General features: G+C 42.1%; 1 protein-coding gene across 2 annotated transcripts in view; it reads left to right on the forward strand.

Moving 5' to 3' along the window:
* The window catches only part of grik4 (glutamate receptor, ionotropic, kainate 4), a 408,097-nt gene that overhangs the window by 246,819 nt on the left and 142,525 nt on the right, over positions 1–18,753 (forward strand). For both annotated transcript variants that reach the window (XM_061782686.1, XM_061782687.1), the window contains one exon: positions 1,682–1,779. In XM_061782686.1, the coding sequence (XP_061638670.1) occupies positions 1,682–1,779 (98 nt within the window). The remainder of the gene's footprint in view (positions 1–1,681; positions 1,780–18,753) is intronic.

An 18,753-nucleotide genomic window follows, 5' to 3' on the forward strand; every position in this document is an offset into this window, starting at 1 on the left:
ACTTTGGGGGTGCGTATTATAACATGGGTGTGCATTATACACGATAAATTACAGTACTATCTATTATACTCTCAATTGAATACGATCAATTTGTGGAATATATCAAATTGACCAAATTTAGACATAGGAGGTTTTCGCCCGACGCCAGTGACATGGTTTATGATGCATACGGATCAAATTCTCTCACTTTACTTTGGGAAAGTGGAGGTCAACCAGAATCACAGGATGGATTATGTATGACCTTGAAGGTTCGACTGCAATTGTAGCTTTCATGAAGCACGTCCACCACATGATGAGACTCGAGGTCTGGTTTAGAGTTGGTCATGTCAAACACAAAGGGCTTGAGTGCATCAGTGTATTTTAATAAATTTACATTGCGCTCAATGGTCTTTTTGTGAACGCGTTTCAAGCCGTCATTGTGTACGTATGTCTGTCCACCATTACAACCAACTAAAATTTTTAAACCGTTGGTATTGATCAGTAAAAATTGATGAAAAGCCAAGAAAATGGACTTTACCCCAACCCGATGGTTGTCTTTGAAAACGTGAGTCCAAGCAGCATTGATGGATTTCTAGGGGGACACAGATGCACGCCTCCTACCTGTGCCAATGGAAGTGTCTCAGCGTGTTGGCTCTCAGTCACATCATTCAGCCTCATAATCTGTTGAAGCCATGAAAACAGGTGCAAATTTGTGTACGGGCACGCACTGCAAATGTGCACATATGCACATCTTTGCAGGCCTCACGGGTGACTGAGGGATTACTTATTAATCATTCGATTCACTGCCTTTGGATACACCGCACAGGCCTGAAACTTGTCCTCCTTTGCTTCTTTCACACACACACACACATGCACGCACACACACACACGCAAGCACACACACACACACGCACACACGTTCAGATTTACATAGTTCTTCTTGTCTGTCTCACTTCATTGGCCATACAAGTTTAATTGGGAGCCAGGGATTATAAACCCACAAGAAATGTCTGTTTTGTGGTATGGGAGATTAAAGTATGTGGTCTGTGTACTATAGAGTGTAAAAATCAGAATTTTAGTATTCATCCCCCAAAGGTAAAGTTGATAAAACGTGTATGCAAGAGTTCATGATGTTATTGTGAATAGAGGTTTATCACTGCCCATATCTGGTTTACTGTCTTTCTCAGTTTTTTTTATTCTGTTTATCTGTTTGTCACCTCCCTTATGCCAGTCTTATCATATTGATATCAGCTCCTCACACAAGCTACAGTAGAACCTCTGAAGTCAAATCCATTTAGGATGGTGCTTAACAAATGTTCCCTTGGGAAATATTGCAAACAGAAATAATCCATTGTAGGATCAAACTTTGCCATAATGAAAACTTTCACTGTTGAGGCATTTTTTAAATAAAATCAATTGTCACTAAATAATAAAAACAGCAATAACCTCACTGACAAAGGCATAATGTGAAAGGTCAACTCCTTGATGTGCCTTGTGCATTTTGTTTTTAGTTGTCTCACAAGTAAAACCAAAAAACTCAACCACTGTAAAAAAAAAAAAAAAAAAAAAGTAAAATCATTTAGAGATCTCCACCACATTGTATATACCAGATTGGTCGAAATTGGTAAAAAATGAGTGATTTTAGAATTTTTAATATCTCATCAAGGCACCACTATACTAAAATTTGTCTTTCCTCTCCCAGTGTGCCAAATCATGTCCAAGGGGGTGGTGGCGGTCCTCGGTCCCTCTGCCAGTCCAGCCTCCAACTCCATCATCAGTAATATCTGCGGTGAGAAGGAGGTGAGTTCATTTACCCACAAGGCCACACTACCCAAATGCAAATTTGGATTTCACAACAATCCGCAATTGCTGGGATGAGGTAAGGACTACAGTACAATGGCCTTTACTCATCATTAGCATCTGCTGGGAAATTATGAAAATGAATTCAAAATTGCTTTGCCCCTAATTATGAGTTTATTTTACTTCCATTACATTTATGAGCCATCTACTCAGATTATTGTCCTCACAAAGCTTTCCACCAACAAGCCAACGAATAGAAAAGATTTCTAGTTTTGTTTGTCACCATCCATTTTTAAGAACATAGTTTAGCTAATAATTACCGCACTGTTATCTATATCTGGAGTTGCACATGACATTGCTGACTATGGTGAGGTAATATCTCATGTTTACACTTAACTTTTAATACATCCATCCATCAATTCATTATCCATTTCCGACACCGCTTATCCTCACTAGGGTTGCGGGTATGCATGGAGCCTATCCCAGCTAACTGTGGATGAGAGGCGGGGTACCCCCCTCCCCGAATTGGTCGCCAGCCAATCGCAGGGCACATATAAACAAACAACCATTCGCACTCACATTCACACCTATGGACAATTTAGAGTCTTCAATTAACCTACCATACATGTTTTTGGGATGTGGGAGGAAACCGGAGCACCCGGAGAAAACCCACGCTTGAACCTGGGTCCTCAGAACTGTGAGGCAGATGTGCTAACCAGTCGGCCACTGTGCAACTTTCAACCTTTTTTCCAAATTTTAAATTATATTTAGGAGTGGCATGTTGATTAGTGGTTTTTTTCAGGTTTGCCTCATAGTTATGAGGTTCAGGGTTTGAATCTGGGCTATGGCCTTCCTTTGTGGCATTTGCATGTTCTCCCCAGCCTTGCGTGGGTTTTCTCCTGGTAGTCCAGCTTCCACAATCTTGCATGTTAGGTTGTGGCATCTATTTTAACCCAAACATTACTGTAAGCTGTTTCCATGCACATGCACATCCAGGCATCCTCAGTGCCTTAAACCTTGTTGCTCAATGAATGCCTCTCTGATAGTGATTACCAAAGTTGAGCAAAATTATGTTTGCAATGTATGGAAGAGCGGTTGTAAGGGATTGTGTGCCTACTAGTGTACCTATTGAAGTTGTAAGAAAATGCATGCTGTGTGAAATTGGCTATTTTTTTAAATTGAGGTTCATTTGTCTGCTCTCATTGTTCATTTCACTCAGTCCACTTAATTATTGATCTCAAATTGTGTGCGCGCATGCGTGCGTGTGTGCGTCTCTGCATGCATGCATGCACATGTGTAAGGTAAGAGAGATTGAGTGAGTCTATCCTTATAAATGCCAATTTGTGTGAGGGAAAACACATTCATTCATACATTTGTTGACTGACCTCTTGAACCCTTGATATACAGCTGATTATTGTAATATAAAGTGTTGGCATGACATGTCACATTTTTCTTGACAGTGCAAAGATTTTCCCCTCCATTATTTAAGCATGACAGCATACTGTATAAATAGGTCTGCTTTCTGATCCTTCTCATGTTAAAACAGGGTATAGTTAAAAAGATCTATTAAACAAACAATTAATAATGTAAGCGAAGGAATATTATGTTGTATGTGTATATGGTGGTGATCAGTTATTATTCTTAAATGTGGTTGTTATGACATGACATACATGGTATACAGTATGCAGGAAGCGTTTACCCTTAGTCTCGGTTACGTCATGTGCTCCAAGCTATCTTTCAGTCAGTCAGACAAGCAAACAGACACTGACGACCTGCTGTTCCAAGTGTCACTTGGGATTGATTGTCTGAGCTGACTGCTTTGCAATACTCACTGTGATAATCCTACTGTATTACCAAGAGGACTGTTAGATATTTCACTGGAGATACAAATAGAAATACCATAGATCTGATGCATCCCCTCCAGTTTTTTGGAGGTGGTGGCAGAATCTCTCTGAATGTTCTGAATTGCTTTTTCAGTGCCAGTTTCATATTGAGCAGGATAATGCTGCCCTGAAGAGTTGTATAATGGAGGATATAACTCAACTTTCCATACTGGAACTGAAGTCATGTACCTGTTCTTTAGCTAGCAAACGGGTTGAGAGTGAATCAACAGTGCCTGTAAAACACAGTTGTTATTTTTGGCATCTGATTTTTATTTGGGTTTCATATCATTCAAGAAAATACTAAATCAAACTTTAAAGACCTTGTAAAAGGAATTGAGTTTCTATATACATTATATACAGTACATGTTTGAAGATAATTACTGAAAACCTGCACAGACTGGCAACTATGTAATACTTATCTGTGGAGATGCAGTCCATTTTTTCTGTACCGCTACCACTAGGGCCGTGGGCGTGCTGGAGCCTATCCCAGCTGTCTTCGGGTGAGAGCCAGGGTACACCCTGAACTGGTCGCCAGCCAATCGCAGGTCACATAGAAACAAACAACCATTCACACTCACATTCACACCTATGGGCAATCTAGACCCTTCAGTTAAACTATCATGCATGTTTTTGGGATGTGGGAGGAAACCGGGGTACCCGGAGAAAACCCACACAGTCACGGGGAGAACATGCAAACTCCACACAGGCGGGGCCGGGATTTGAACCCCGGTCCTCAGAACTGTGAGGTAGATGTGATAACCAGTCGCCCACCGTGCCGCAGGTGTTGGAATTATTTCCGTCCAAAAGTGAGTTCCCAAACTGTCAAACATGGTACTCTTAATTAAATGCCAGCCTGCAGTGACAAGGTCTAATCCTCCTGTCATGTGTAACATGTCAGGAACCTCAGCCCCCCTATTTCAGTGAGAAATGGCTGTCAAACAATATTTGTTTCATAGCTTCCTTTGAAACGATGAGCACCTTACGACCACTTCTGATTGCTGCAAATGCTCTCTCAGGATGCCTCCACATCTATAATTTGCATTTTGGCTTTCTAAACCTCTTTCCTATTCCTTCATCACTTTGCTCCTGAGAACATAAACATTAATCCCCACAAAACTTTGGAAAGATCATATCAGAGGTTACTGGAACACGAATCGTTCTATCCTAAATTCGAGGAGTTAAAAAATATGAAACGTTTATTTCAAGAGACAGTTTGGCATTATTTATTGATTTATTGTTATCAAATGCATGTGTAGACTTCTCATTTGTGTTAACTACAATTTACAACTCAAGGTGGAGGTGGAACACATGCAGCAGATTCTCACTAGAACTGAAAACCGAGATAACCTCTTCGAGGTCCACGGCTGACATAAATCCTGCATGAATGGAATAAGCATCTGTGTGTATTAAAGATCCATTACAGTGTAAAATTGTACTGCCTGTGTTTGGAGAGGGCAAAACCTCAGCTACCATCACCTCAATACCCAGAATGTACAATAATTCAGAAACTGCAGCAAATCAGGCTCCTATTGCATGGGAGAGAAACCAGCCTTTGGGAAATAAACCTTTATTGAAAATTTGATAGTTTGCAGCAGGCCTTGGTGAAAAAGGCTCTGCAGGAGATGAGAAGATTGGCCGGTGGCCTAATGTTGCATCCCAAATCAGATAGGTACCCGATTACTTGCCACCCCCTCCCCAAATAGCCCCACGAGATGAGCAGTATAGGCAGAGGCAAGATGTCATCTTGCATAACTAAAGGTTTTACATACCATTATACCATATCCCCTCAAATAAAGGCCATCCATAAAATTATGTTAATGTATTAACTTATTGCAGGGAACCTATGCATACTACCATAACTTGTTCAAGCTTGAGAAACACCTAGATTTTTCTTATTAATGGTAAATGCTCTATCAGATTTTTTTTTTTGTTATAGATCATGGCAGCGAACTTAACAATCAGAAGTTTGGCGATAGTAAACAATTGTTAAAAACATTCATGATACAAGCTGTTTATTTCCACTCCCAGTTACCGTTTACTGTAAATGTAAAAAAAAAAAGCAAAGTCCGCTAGCGGAAATATGAACCTCAGTCATTTCTGTGTTTTGTTTGTAAATACATTAAATATGTTGAAGGTAAGTGCGGAAAACGTGCACAGACTGAATACTGCTATTGAATTGTTGAGATATAACTGGGTGGGGATAAAAAAGGGTCCCGCTGACGTCACCAGGGAACAGCATGAGTCACTCTGACCCTCTATATAAACACCAGGCACCCTTATTCCTTGCAGTGGTCATTTGGCGGAAATGCCGCTTTTCTATTCATAATAAGTTTACCCAGTTCTTCAAGTGTAGCGTGCAATTAGCCATCTAATTATGCCCTAATTATTCCCTGAAGTGTAATGTGTGCAACGGACACGCCATCAAAGATGACACCAAGCAAACCCCAGTCTCGTGCTGTTCCGCATACCTGCCTCGGCTGCCCCGCTGAGCCAGTCTACGGACACAAGACATCTAAGGAAAGCCTTGTCTACTTATCAAAGGAGAAGCACGGGAGATTTAACTTCGCACAGGAATGCTAAATGAATTACCAGCCAGTCTGAAGGAACTCCTCAAAGCTGAGACACGGACAACTGGTTTCTCACTCGGACGCTAAGTTAATTAACTTTCACACCCAGCCAGCCTGAATAGTCTCACCAACAAAGACTTATTTTTTTGGGACACTGGCTTGATGACCAAGAAGGTGATAAACCTGCTGTTCGGTTGCTCCCCATGAAGACAGTGACATTTGTGCCTTCTGTCTGGGACAATGAATGGAGCACTAGCGACACCCACAGGCGGCGGAAAGCTACTGCAACTCTGGAGGAACTAATCACAATCTTCACCGAATTTGAATGATGTACGATATTTTAAGAACTTTACATGAACGTTCCCAGTGTTACCATCACAACAGCGTCATTAGTGATTATATTTCTGCAAATTTGAATGTCTAATGTCAAATATGTTTGTCAACTCAACCGGATGAGATGTTCCGCCCCACACAACACAAATGCCACATTGCTAATATTACAGTGTTCTCAACAACCAGATACAATTGAAACATTCATTACAGGGATTAAAGAGGATGTGCGCGTGACAATGCAAGGCTGGAAACTGGTTTCGTCAGCTTAGATGCATCCATCCATCCATTGTCTTCCGCTTATCTGAGGTTGGGTCGCGGGGGCAGTAGCTTTAGCAGGGAAGCTCAGACTTCCCTCTCCCCAGCCACTTCCTGTAGCTCTTCCTAGGGGATCCCAAGGTGTTCCCAGGCAACCCGAGAGACGTAGTCTCTCCAGCGTGTCCTGGGTCATCCCCGGGGTCTCCTCCCAGTGGGACGTGCCCAGAACACCTCACCAGGGAGGTGTCCAGGAGGCATCCTAAACAGATGCCCGAGCCACCTCATCTGGCTCCTCTGCGGAGGAGCAGCGGCTCTACTCTGAGCCCCTCCCTTGATGACCGAGCTTCTCACCCTATCTCTAAGAGAGAGCCCGGACACCCTGTGGAGGAAGCTCATTTTGGCCGCTTGTATCCGGGATCTTGTTCTTTCGGTCACGACCCACAGCTCGTGACCATAGGTGAGGGTAGGAACGTAGATCGACCGGTAAATTGAGAGCTTTGCCTTTCGGCTTAGCTCCTTCTTCACCACAACAGATCGATACAAAGTCTGCATCACTGCAGACGCTGCACCGACCCGCCTGTCGATCTCCCGTTCCATTCTTCCCTCACTCGTGAACAAGACCCCGATATATTTGAACTCCTCCACTTGGGGAAGGATCTCATGCCCCGACCTGGAGTGGGCAATCCACCCTTTTCCGACTAAGGACCATGGTCTCAGATTTAGAGGTGCTAATTCTCATCCAAGCCACTTCACACTCGGCTGCGAACCGCTGCAGTGAGAGTTGGAGATCATGGCTTGATGAAGCCAACAGAAACACATCATCTGCAAAAAGCAGAGATGCAATACTGAGCCCACCGAGGAGCTTTTTAACCACCTCGGTGACTTCAACCCCAGAGATAGGAGAGCCTGCCTCAGATTCTGCCGGTTTCCTCCCACATTCCAAAAACATGCTTTCTAGGTTGATTGATGACTCTAAGACTCTGCTTCCTCATGGGAAGGTGTGTCTGTGGAATTGAGGAGGTCTTCAAAGTATTCTCCCCACCGATTCACAATTCTCCCCATCCCCACTATACACGGTGTTAATAGTGCACTGCTTCCCCCTCCTGAGACGCCGGATGGTGGACCAGAATTTCCTCGAAGCCCGGGACACCCCCTTTTTGGCTGGCCATAAAGGCCGGCAAAAGACCTCTGGTTATCGATAACTCATCTAATTCCTGTAGTAACCTTCAGATTACGAGACATAGAGTTTTTTCCATTTTGACAGTAAATACTTTGAGACATAAAGACATAAAAACACACTACGGAGAGTCACTTAGCCTCTAGCAATTTAATGGCAAGAGAGAAGAAGCTGTTGGAATGTCTGCTGGTTTTAGTTTGCATTGTTCGATTGCGCCTACCTGAGGGAAGGAGCTGGAAGAAGTGGTGACCAGGATGTGGAGGGTCCAAAAGGATTTTGTATGGTCTTGTCTTAGTTCTGGCAGCGTGTAAGTCCTCAAGGGTGGGTAGGGGGGTACCGACGATTTTTCCGGCAGTCCTAATTGTCCGTTACAGTCGGAGTTTTTCCTTTTTTGTGGCAGCACCTAACCAAACTGTGACGGATGAACACAGGAGTGATTTGATGACTGATGTGTAGAACTGCCTCAACAGCTCCACTAGCAGGCCGTGGTTTTTCAGAAGCCTCAGGAAGTAAATTTTCTGCTGGGCCTTTTTGATGATGGAGTTGATGTTGGTCTCCCACTTTAGGTCCTGAGAGATTGAAATTCACAGGAACTCGAAGGTCTCCACGGTTGACACGGGGCAGTTGGACAGCATGAGGGGCAGCTGTTACGAGGGATGCTTCCTGAAATCTACGATCATCTCTACAGTCTTGAGTGTGTTCAGCTCTAGGTTGTGTCGACCGGACCAAAGCTCCAGCCGCTCCGCTTCTTGTCGATACGCCGGGTGCGTTGAGGTGCAGTCGTTCATGTAGAGAGAGAAGAGCAGCGCAGAGAGGGCACAACATTGAGGCGCCCCAGCGCTGCTCAGTGGAGTTGGAAGCCGGGAAGCATTACAGCGCCATCGGGGACGCGTTCAGATAGCCATGTCTCCGTGAAGCACAAGGCGGCGGAACGCCTGAAGTCTTTGCTGGTCTTTGTGAGAAGATGAAGCTCAATGAAGAGCGTAGAATTTTCGAGGTGAATCGACGGGAGCAGCATTCGGAATCCTCTCTTACGGAGCTTGACCTGCACTCCGGCATTTCCTCCATGCGCCGTAGATCACAGCTTATCCACCAGTTAGTCACTTGGTGAAAGAAAATCCGGAGTAGACTCCCTTAGGTTTAGCAAGTTTTCCCTTGTGTAAGTAAGTCGCATAATGTCTCCAAAGACGGAGGAAAAACACAAAAACAGACAGAATTTGAGCGCTCGTTACCGAGGTGACCACACGGTTAGGCGCCACCCAACACTGTGGTGGGCCGCTATGTTCTGTTTTAAGTTTCAACACGTTTCTCATGTTGTCACTATGCGTTTGCCCGGCAACTGGAAGTTAGCACGCCGCCGTACCCCAAACGCAAAAGTGTTGCGTGGTTAAAAGTCCATTGGTAGGCGACCAGTCCTAGAAAAGTGTTTGTACAACAAACACAATGGATATCGTCCCTCTGACTTCAGTGGATGAACACTCTCGGCCAAAATGTGTGCAAATGCGTTAAGTACTACAACATAATGAGCCTATGAAATTAACATTTACATTTTGTTACTTAAAAACATCACTGATGTTTTCATCATGACATTTGGCACATTTGAATTTATTTCAGGGTTTTAAACTGATTTATTAAAACTGTGGGAAGCCTGAGTGCATCAATGATTCATCTGGTGAAAGTGGACATAAAATGTGACAGTGGTTGTCACATTCCGAATACATCATCAGTTGTTTCGGTGTTCAAGGGGAAATCAGTTCACCCTGAACAATATTTGCTGGGGAGATTTTGTGTGTGTGACCCGTTTCCACTGTGCACACGGCTAAACAAATCCCTCACTGCGAGAGGAAGGCCACAGATGCTGTGCAATCCTGTGTGAGACATTTTCTGCAATATTGCGGCTGACAGACCCCACTAGATGATCAGCACATCATCGACGGTCGCCTATCAATCTCTAGCTGCTATTGTGGATATAACCTCCAGAGTGACTGAACCCATCTGGGATCCGAGTAACTAATGGAGGGGCAGCTACTGTGGGGAAGAAGGCTGACTGCGCACACCACACTGGTGGTTTGTTTAGATCCTTTTTCCGTAAAACATGCAGACTTGAGGGTCAAGATTTTGTGAAAGTGTATAATAACATTGTCTAATGAGAAACATTTAGCCATGCATTGGATCAGAGTTGTGTTGCTTATCTGCAGACTGGCAGAGTAACAAGAGTTTACGGTCCATTTTCTGTGGTTGCACTTGGTGCCCCATTTTCCCTTAAGGAAATGTATTATTTAAAATTTTTATTTTATATATGATGGACTCGTGAGCTTGACTGTTCCACTTCAGATTTGCACCATTCAAAATTGCTCTAGATGCAGGCTACCCTCGTATTTGTTAAATTTTTCAAAAATGTAGGAAATATTGAAAATATTCAGTTGCAGGCATCATAGAACATTTGACTCTAAGCGCAAGTTTTGAACGAGAAATAGTATGCATTTTTTTTTGCAACTAAAGCGGCTTGTACTTGAGGAGTGGAGTGCGGTGTGGGCACCAATAAATATACACTCTGTATGTGCCACAGAACACAATGCTGATGACTCACTGTTAGCCAACAATAATCTGCGCATCCAACAAATTTCAATGCAGCTCTGCTTACCTTTTGGCTTTGAGATGGCTTTGAGCCTGTCTGCCAAGCCTCCAACGAGCGGCGTCGCCTCCTCCCTCAGAAGAATAACTCAAGTCAACTACCCCATAGTCTAATCTTGCTCAGGGACACTTGGACATGGTCACAGGGGGTCAGAATCAAGCCCAAAAACTTTGGGTCGGGAGACGATCACTCTACCACCTGAGCCATAAGCAGCCCCAAACTCTACAAAGTCTCCAAAGCTGACTTATACAGACCACATGAGGGAACAGTATGGCCACAGCTCGATGTCTAGCATAGTCAGAGTTCAAAGAGTGACAGGTTAGCAAAGGGGACACCATTAAACGACTTCCCTTCAAACAGAAGTGTAACTAGCGTGAATTATTTTGTGACAAGCAAAATTGTGCTCCACTGGTTGCATTCAACAAGGCATCGGCCAATATTCAAAATCTAGTGAATCAGCTCAGACTTGGAAGCAAAACAAATTTCATTTGTACATTTTTACAGTAACGCTGGAGTCTTCGAATGCTGCAAGAGTGCTTTAAATATGAGGACATTCTTTTGTTCTCATGTTCCTCATACTTCTCTGAACTTCATGTTGAGGCTAGGCCCACTGAAATCAGTTTAGCAAAAAGCCAAAGTAAAGGCAAATCCTTTGATTCTCGCTGAACTGAGGTACTGTACACTGAGGTCTTGGGTGTCAGCCTTGATGGTTTATCAAACTGAGATTTGGTGCATTTGTAGAGGTGCATGTTTCCCCCCAAAAATTGCACTTGCAACCCCAGTGGTAATTTACTTGACCCCAGATTTGTATATTTTTTCATTTATTATGTAAAGTTTAAATGTGAAGACTAGACTAGAGCAGCTCCTTTTCTAACATTACTTGTTTTTGCAACCTAGTTTCCCCCCCCCCCCCCCCCCCCCCCCGTTCCATGGCATGTGCATCATCCCTGTGTCTAAGCGGAGAGAGATTTTTTTTTTTCCTCTGTGATTCAAATGTGTCAGAAAGTCATGAATATTAATGTAAAGTCTGATGTTCTGTGGTTGCTCGGGGCTTGCAAAGCCATCTGCTTGGAGGAGAACAGAGAGATTACACCACTACATGGTGGATTGTGGGAGGGGGAGGGGCACTCAGGTAGGATTTAAAGGTGAGTTTGGGGTCAGGTGGGCACAGTTTTGAGTTGAAAGGGTCACTGGTAGAGCACAAGCCCCAGAGATAAGCAATAATGAGGTTTTTGCCTTCAAATAGTACAGGCACATAAATACAGGCACTGTCAAATGAGGCTCCTTTCTCTATAAGAGGCTGTAAATTGCTGTTGCATATGTGAATTCTACTTTGATGCTTCTTTCTTTACTTTTTGGCCTATTGATTTCTTTTTTTTCTGCGGCTTTTGCTCCTTTTTATTTTCTCCCTCCGCATAAACATTCTCTTTAAGAGGAAATTTTAATTCTCTTTCATGAAAAGGGTGTTTTCATTTTAAAATGTGATCAAATCTAGGGTATTTTGCAGTCATAATAATTTCCAGGATCCACAACTACATGGCTATCGAAATAACAAAACAGAAAATGTTCATCATACTACCTCTGATGTCAATAACATCGATGTTCACACACAACAACCCTCTGTACACATGACAACACACTTGTCGATTCACAAGTGCATCAGGCACAATCGGAATCCTGAAAAAGCAACGTTGGCAAACTTGGTCTTACATCTACAAAGAGTGCGGGAGAGGACATTTCACATTTCAAGTGACACGATAAAAGAAGACTCCGTTTATACTCCGATGCTGAAAATTTTTTGAATTCACCTTGGCGTTTCGAAAGATCCTTGTTCATATGGATCTTTCTTACTCTACCTGACACATTCAGCTGCCAGGACAGATCGTTGTACCGTTCGCCTGTGTCGCAACACGTATGTAAACATCACAGTTTAAGTTTTTGCTATAATAGCCTCACATAGCTACGATTACCTCACTAGGGACATGGGCTATTAAAAATTTGAATATTTCATTTCATTTCAAGGCAGCACAGTAGACCACTGGTCGGCACATCTGCCTCACAGTTCTGAGGCCCCGGGTTCAAATCCGGCCTCACCTGTGTGGAGTTTGCATGCATGTTCTCCGCGTGCCTGCGTGGGTTTTCTCTGGGTGCACCGGTTTTCCTCCCACATTCCAAAAACATGCATGGTAGGTTAACTGAAGACTCTAAATTGCCCGTAGGTGTGAATGTGAGTGCGAATGGTTGTTTGTTTATACTGTATGTGGCCTGCGATTAGCTGGCAACCAATTCAGGGTGTACCCTGCCTCTCGCTCAAAGATAGCTAGGATAGTCTCCAGCACGCCTGCGACCCAAGTGAGGATAAGCGGTACGGAAAATGAATGAATGAATGAATTGCATTTCAATACAAAACCAGTAGAAAATATCCCTGGATAAAATTAGAGATCTAAAGTTAAATTGCCATTTTAGGACCTTTTTTTTCTGGAACAGTACAGGTATTACCTTTAAAGGATTTCTGAGTAGCAATTGAAAAGTTAGATCACATGTCGTTGCCTTATATGTGGCACACTTTCTCACCCTTTATCTTCTACCGCTAAAAGTGGTCTACAGTGCAGAGCAATCTACTTTGCCAGTGAATTTGCCTCTTCACTCAGTGTGTGTTTTTGACATTCTTGGCAAATAACGATGATTCTGATTTGATCCTTTCTGAGCTGAAGTATTGTAAAGTATGCAATATGTGCATGATGGCCATTTGAACTCTGGGTTTTTGTGCGATTTTAGAGACATTGTTTTCAACGACTTTCTCACGTTCTTTCTACTGTTATATAATAAGTCATGATAAAATATTGATGATAATAGTATTTGTTAATAAAAAAGTTTCTCGGGAACAATTTTGCCTCATGTGACTCATTATTGCAAAGCATTGAGAGCAAGCTAATTACACTGTTAGTCTATTCTCAACATGCCTCATGTTGTCTTCTCAGTTTGTGTTCAGTGTTTATGGAGCTGTCGAAACTGATTTTCACCTGTGAGCCTTCCAGCTATTCAGCAGCTTTTTGTCACTCGATAAGTTAGCGAGCCAAGCCTGCAAATCCTCTCTGGCCCAGAGAGCATTTACACTGCAGCTACGCTTAAATTAGAGCGTCTTCCTGCCAGACGCCGGTCAAAAGCCTGGCCGGCACATGGCAGCTGCTATAGTTGTGCATCCAGCTCACATATTCCTCATTCAGCCATTTCCTTCTCTGCTCCAGACCAATGCAAAGCTGCATTTATTTATTTATTTTTTTAACTCTCTGGCACCAGAATGTCAAAAGCATCCAGAAAGTGTACCTGCTCTTTCATGCCAAGTCAAAAGAGAGTGAGTAAATTTATAATAGCCAGCTCTTATTCACAACACCACTGAAATTGTGTTCTGCCTGGTGGGACTAAGTGGCGTGAATTGAACCAGTGTCTGATTAAAAAGGTTTCAGCTGCAACGCCAGGTGAGAAATGATAATTTGACGTATGAGAGGCTTAAAATCGTCACATTCTGAGTGAATAAATAGATAATTATACGTAGAGGAACACACTGAAAAATGTGTGTACTGGAAAACATAAATGTGTGACTACAATTTTTACGATGCATTTAGAGCTTGTAGTGTTTTTGGATAAAATACATTTTGCTGCAGACCTGATTGAACATTGCGGATTAAAAAAAATAACACATGCAATTTCAGGCACATGTAACCATGTGAAATTGCACTCTCATAATCCATCTTGGTGTAGAAATAAAAAACAAAAAAACAAAACACTGATTACAACTACTTACGCTAAAAAATGACAAATGATGGAATGATCAAAGACATTGTTGATTGCGTCATTTTCTCTCACAAATGATGATAAACCATATGCTCGCTAATAGAAACTGCCACGGGGAAAGAATACACAACACAATTTGGTGTAAAATAATGAAATAAATGAATCATTATAGAAAACCCTTTCATTTTGGATTAGTTGACATTTCCTTTGGTTACACATCCCATGCTCTGCCATAACGTTCTTTTCTTCTTTTTGTTATAGCGCTGATGAGTTTTTTTTTTTTTTTTTTATGTTGCTACTTGCTGGAAGCTCTGCAATCTGCAACAGTGAAAGTTTATAATAATAATTACAGATTGAAAAGGTGTACAAGAATGATACTTCCTTGAGCTCTGACATTAGTTGTGCTCGTACATTTACATACCCTGGCAGAACTTGTCAGATGTATATCATTCTTTCTTTTCCAAATAGCACATTTATGAAACAAAACATGGCAGTAAAGACAATAATGAGATGGTCTCCGTTGAGTCATCAGTCATGTTTTCCCCCCAAATTGACAATATTTGACAAATTCTGCCACGGTATGTAAACTTATGACCGCAATTGTTTATTCATAACTCAGGATGACGTCCAAGCAAGAAACTTTAAAATGTTTTGTTTGATGTGACATATTCTCCATTTGTCGTAATGTGAAAGCTAAATTGCTTTGTCTTAATACATACATGTACATAGTAAAGTGTATAAACAATAAAACATCATCCGAACTTTAATGATGAATGAATGTGAAGGTGATTGAAGACTCTAAATTGTGAGTGCGAATGGTTGTTTGTTTCTATGTACCCTGCGATTGGCTGGTGAACGGTTCAAGGTGTACCCCGCCTCTCGCCCGAAGATGACTGCGATAGGCTACAGCAGCCCGCGACCCTAGTGAGGAGAAGCGGTAAAGAAAATGGATGGATGGCTGAATGTGAAGGTGTCACATCTTACCTGTTAACATTCACAAAAATGCTAAATTTAACTATTGCCGATCATAAAATGTAAAACGACTCTTTACTTTAACTTTGATAACAAATTACAATGCTTAATTCACTGCCATTGACGGCTGTTGAATTCAAATAGCCATATTAAGATGGGGCGGCACGCTGGACAAATGGTTAGTACAGCTGCCTCACAGAACCGGGGGTTCAAATCCCAGCCTGTGTGGCGTTTGCATATTCTCCGCGTGCAAGCGTGGGTTTTCTCCGGGTACTCCGGTTTCCTCCCACATCCCAAAAACATGCGTGGTAGGTGAATTGATGACTCTAAATTGCCCGTAGGTGTGAATGTGAGTGCAAATGGTTGCAAATATGTGCCCTGTGCTTGGCTGGCGACCAGTTCAGGGTGTACCCCGCCTCTCGCCCCAAGTTAGCTGGGATAGGCTCCAGCACGCCCGCGACCCGAGTGAGGAGAAGCGGTACGGAAGATGAATGAATGAATGAATGAATGAATGTTAACATGGAGGACTGGCAGTGAATATGAGGTAAGGTGACACGGGAGTCTCATAGCTTTAACTTACTTCACATGACGTCGGACCGAACAATATGCACTATTTCTATTTATCACTGTTTCTGCTGCATATTACTATTCTTGTTTTCTCGGGTTGTTCTTCTGTTTACAACCCAAAAGTAAAAAAAGAAAAAGAAAAAACATAAAAATAAATATTTATTTATTCCTTTGACGTATGCTGAACTGCCATCTCTTTGAAGTCTAGAACACTGAGCTTGTGCGTGATGTACTGATGACATTTTGTGCGAATTTCAAAGCATACTTTTTTTGGGAAGAAAATGTTGGCCACCTTCCAAATTGTATGGCAACTTCCTTTGCATTCATTCCAATTACGTGAAACCTGAGAAATGCAAGTGAATGCATCTACCAACATGCTACTGAGTTCATTTTCATTCCCAAACTCCTCCCTGACGGAAATCTCAGCGCACAGATTAAATGAATGACATGCCTTCTCTTGTCAATATTACAAAAATTTTTGCACTTGTTGCCCTAGTTTCAACTCATTGCCCTGCTTTATTGTTGCCATAAAATATTTCAAGTCAATTTTCTTCTGTCTGACAAGGTACATTTTTCTAATATCCATGATTACGGCCTCTGCACGAACCACGGCTTGCTGCGTTTTACTTGTTAATGTTTTCCGGCTCCACCTGCGCCTGCCTTGCTTATTTTATCATTTGCCCTCTGCAACCTGTCTCTGTCTCACACCTTCCCTTCTTCGCACACGTGCTCACCAGTGTAAATAATCAGCAGGTCAGGCATGGTTCAGCCAACTAATGGAAACCAGAGGATTCTGAAGGCTGCCCTTCGCTGTGGCTCTCCCTAATGACTTACTATCAGTCTCAAGCTAAATCTCAACATTGAAGAAGCAATGCTGTATCCCTTTTGTTCTGCTCATTGTTGTCAACAAGTCATTCCATCCTCTAATTGGCACTATAATGAAGGTCCATTACAAATTTAGTATCATCTTAAAAGGCCTACTAGTTTTTGTGAATACGACTCTGAATGTTCCATCCATCCATCCATTTTCTGAGCCGCTTCTCTTCACTAGGGTCACGGGCGTGCTGGAGCCTATCCCAGCTATCATCGGGCAATAATGTCGACCAATAGGATTGCGTATTGTGACGGGCGCATCGGCCCCCGTGCTTGCCGTTGTCAACATACTTGTTCACTGTTGTCAACATTTATTCATGCACACACACCAATGTTTACCGCAGCTTTAGAGCATGATTCGACAGAATGCCAGCATGTTTATGTACAACCGTTAGTGCTAGCACTAGCTTGCTAGACTACATAACGTTTTGTTGCCTGCTTGCGAGCCGTATCTTATTAAAAGTATGTGAACATACCTCAAGCAATACTTGAATGAATGTCTTCTCCCAAGCTCCGGTAACGACCAACACACGTTTTTCCTCATAACTAAACCGTACTTGTCAGAGTACTTTAAATGCACCATACTTTTTACTTTGACTTGAGTATTTATGTGAAGAAGGATCGATACTCCCTTACAACGATCAGCATGCCGTTTGCTACTTTAATTTATACATTCTTGCATGTGTGCATCTATTTTTAGACTCCATCTTTGACCTCCACATAGGGCACCCGTTGCGCCAATCCAACATGATCACTAATGTCATTTGACTCCAATTCACCAATCAGACGATACAAGCCAGTCACATGACAGCGCACCTAGTGTTCACAATTATGAACAGTCAATGTTAGCATGAAACCTTCATATTACCGCTAGAAAGCAAAAACAAGTCAAGAAAAGCATACTAGAAGATCTGAAATTTGTTTGGACTTAGTCAGATGCACATTAAATGGTGGCAGGTGTTTGCTGACTCCCATTTAACATGGGTTTGAATGTGATTGGTTAATTGTGAACACATCCACATCCCAGTTATAGGAGGGTGTGCATACTTGCGCAACCACACTATTGCAGTTGTTTGTTTTTATGTCCCCTCTCAAAGAGAAAAGAAAAACATCAATGGAGTTGTACAGGTTACAGGACATATTAATGGTGGAAAATGTTTTGAAATGATTAATCTTGGTTTAAATTTTTTTTAAATCACAAAAACCTGGCATTTAACAGGGGTGTGTAAACGTTTTCTATAGACTGCTTGCTTGTTGAGAATTATGTTTGATCACCGTAGACCTCTTATCTGGTATTAGTGCTAGTGTAAGTTCTTTTAATGTAATTTGCAGTGATTGTATAAATAATGAAGTGATGAGACTGCTTATTTCAAGACATGAAGTTAGTTAGCTTTTAAATGACAAGTAAAAACATTTTCATTTCGTGTTCATCAACAATAGATATTTCAAAGACATAACAGTGGCCTCTAGCTCAATTTGATAGATGCATCCTTTTGAATAAATAAACACAATGTTGTGAATGTTGGCATTCAGCTCCTTGTTAGAGAAGAGCAAGTTGTGCAAAAAGTACTAAAACATTGACAGTTGGACATGTGCATTCAAAAGTTTAGACAAAGCCAAATTCAGTAAAGGTTATAGTGCATTTTATTTTCATACGGAAATGTCACCCAAAAGCGTAGACAGTTAACATAATTTTATCATACAGAAGGTTTGAGACTGCCCCGATATCAAATTAATAATTTGTTATTCATTCCCCAAAATAAAATGTCAACACTGGTAGCACAACAGTCGAGAATCTCTAGCTAGCTAGTTGTACGAAGACATTGGCTCAGGGAAAAGGGCATTGGAGTGAGGAACCAACCCTAAGAGGAAATGAACTTTTTTTTCCCTCCTGAACCGTCTGATCAATGAGATAGA

The sequence above is a fragment of the Phyllopteryx taeniolatus genome, chromosome 8, assembly GCF_024500385.1.
Source record: "Phyllopteryx taeniolatus isolate TA_2022b chromosome 8, UOR_Ptae_1.2, whole genome shotgun sequence".
NCBI classification, from domain to species: domain Eukaryota; kingdom Metazoa; phylum Chordata; class Actinopteri; order Syngnathiformes; family Syngnathidae; genus Phyllopteryx; species Phyllopteryx taeniolatus.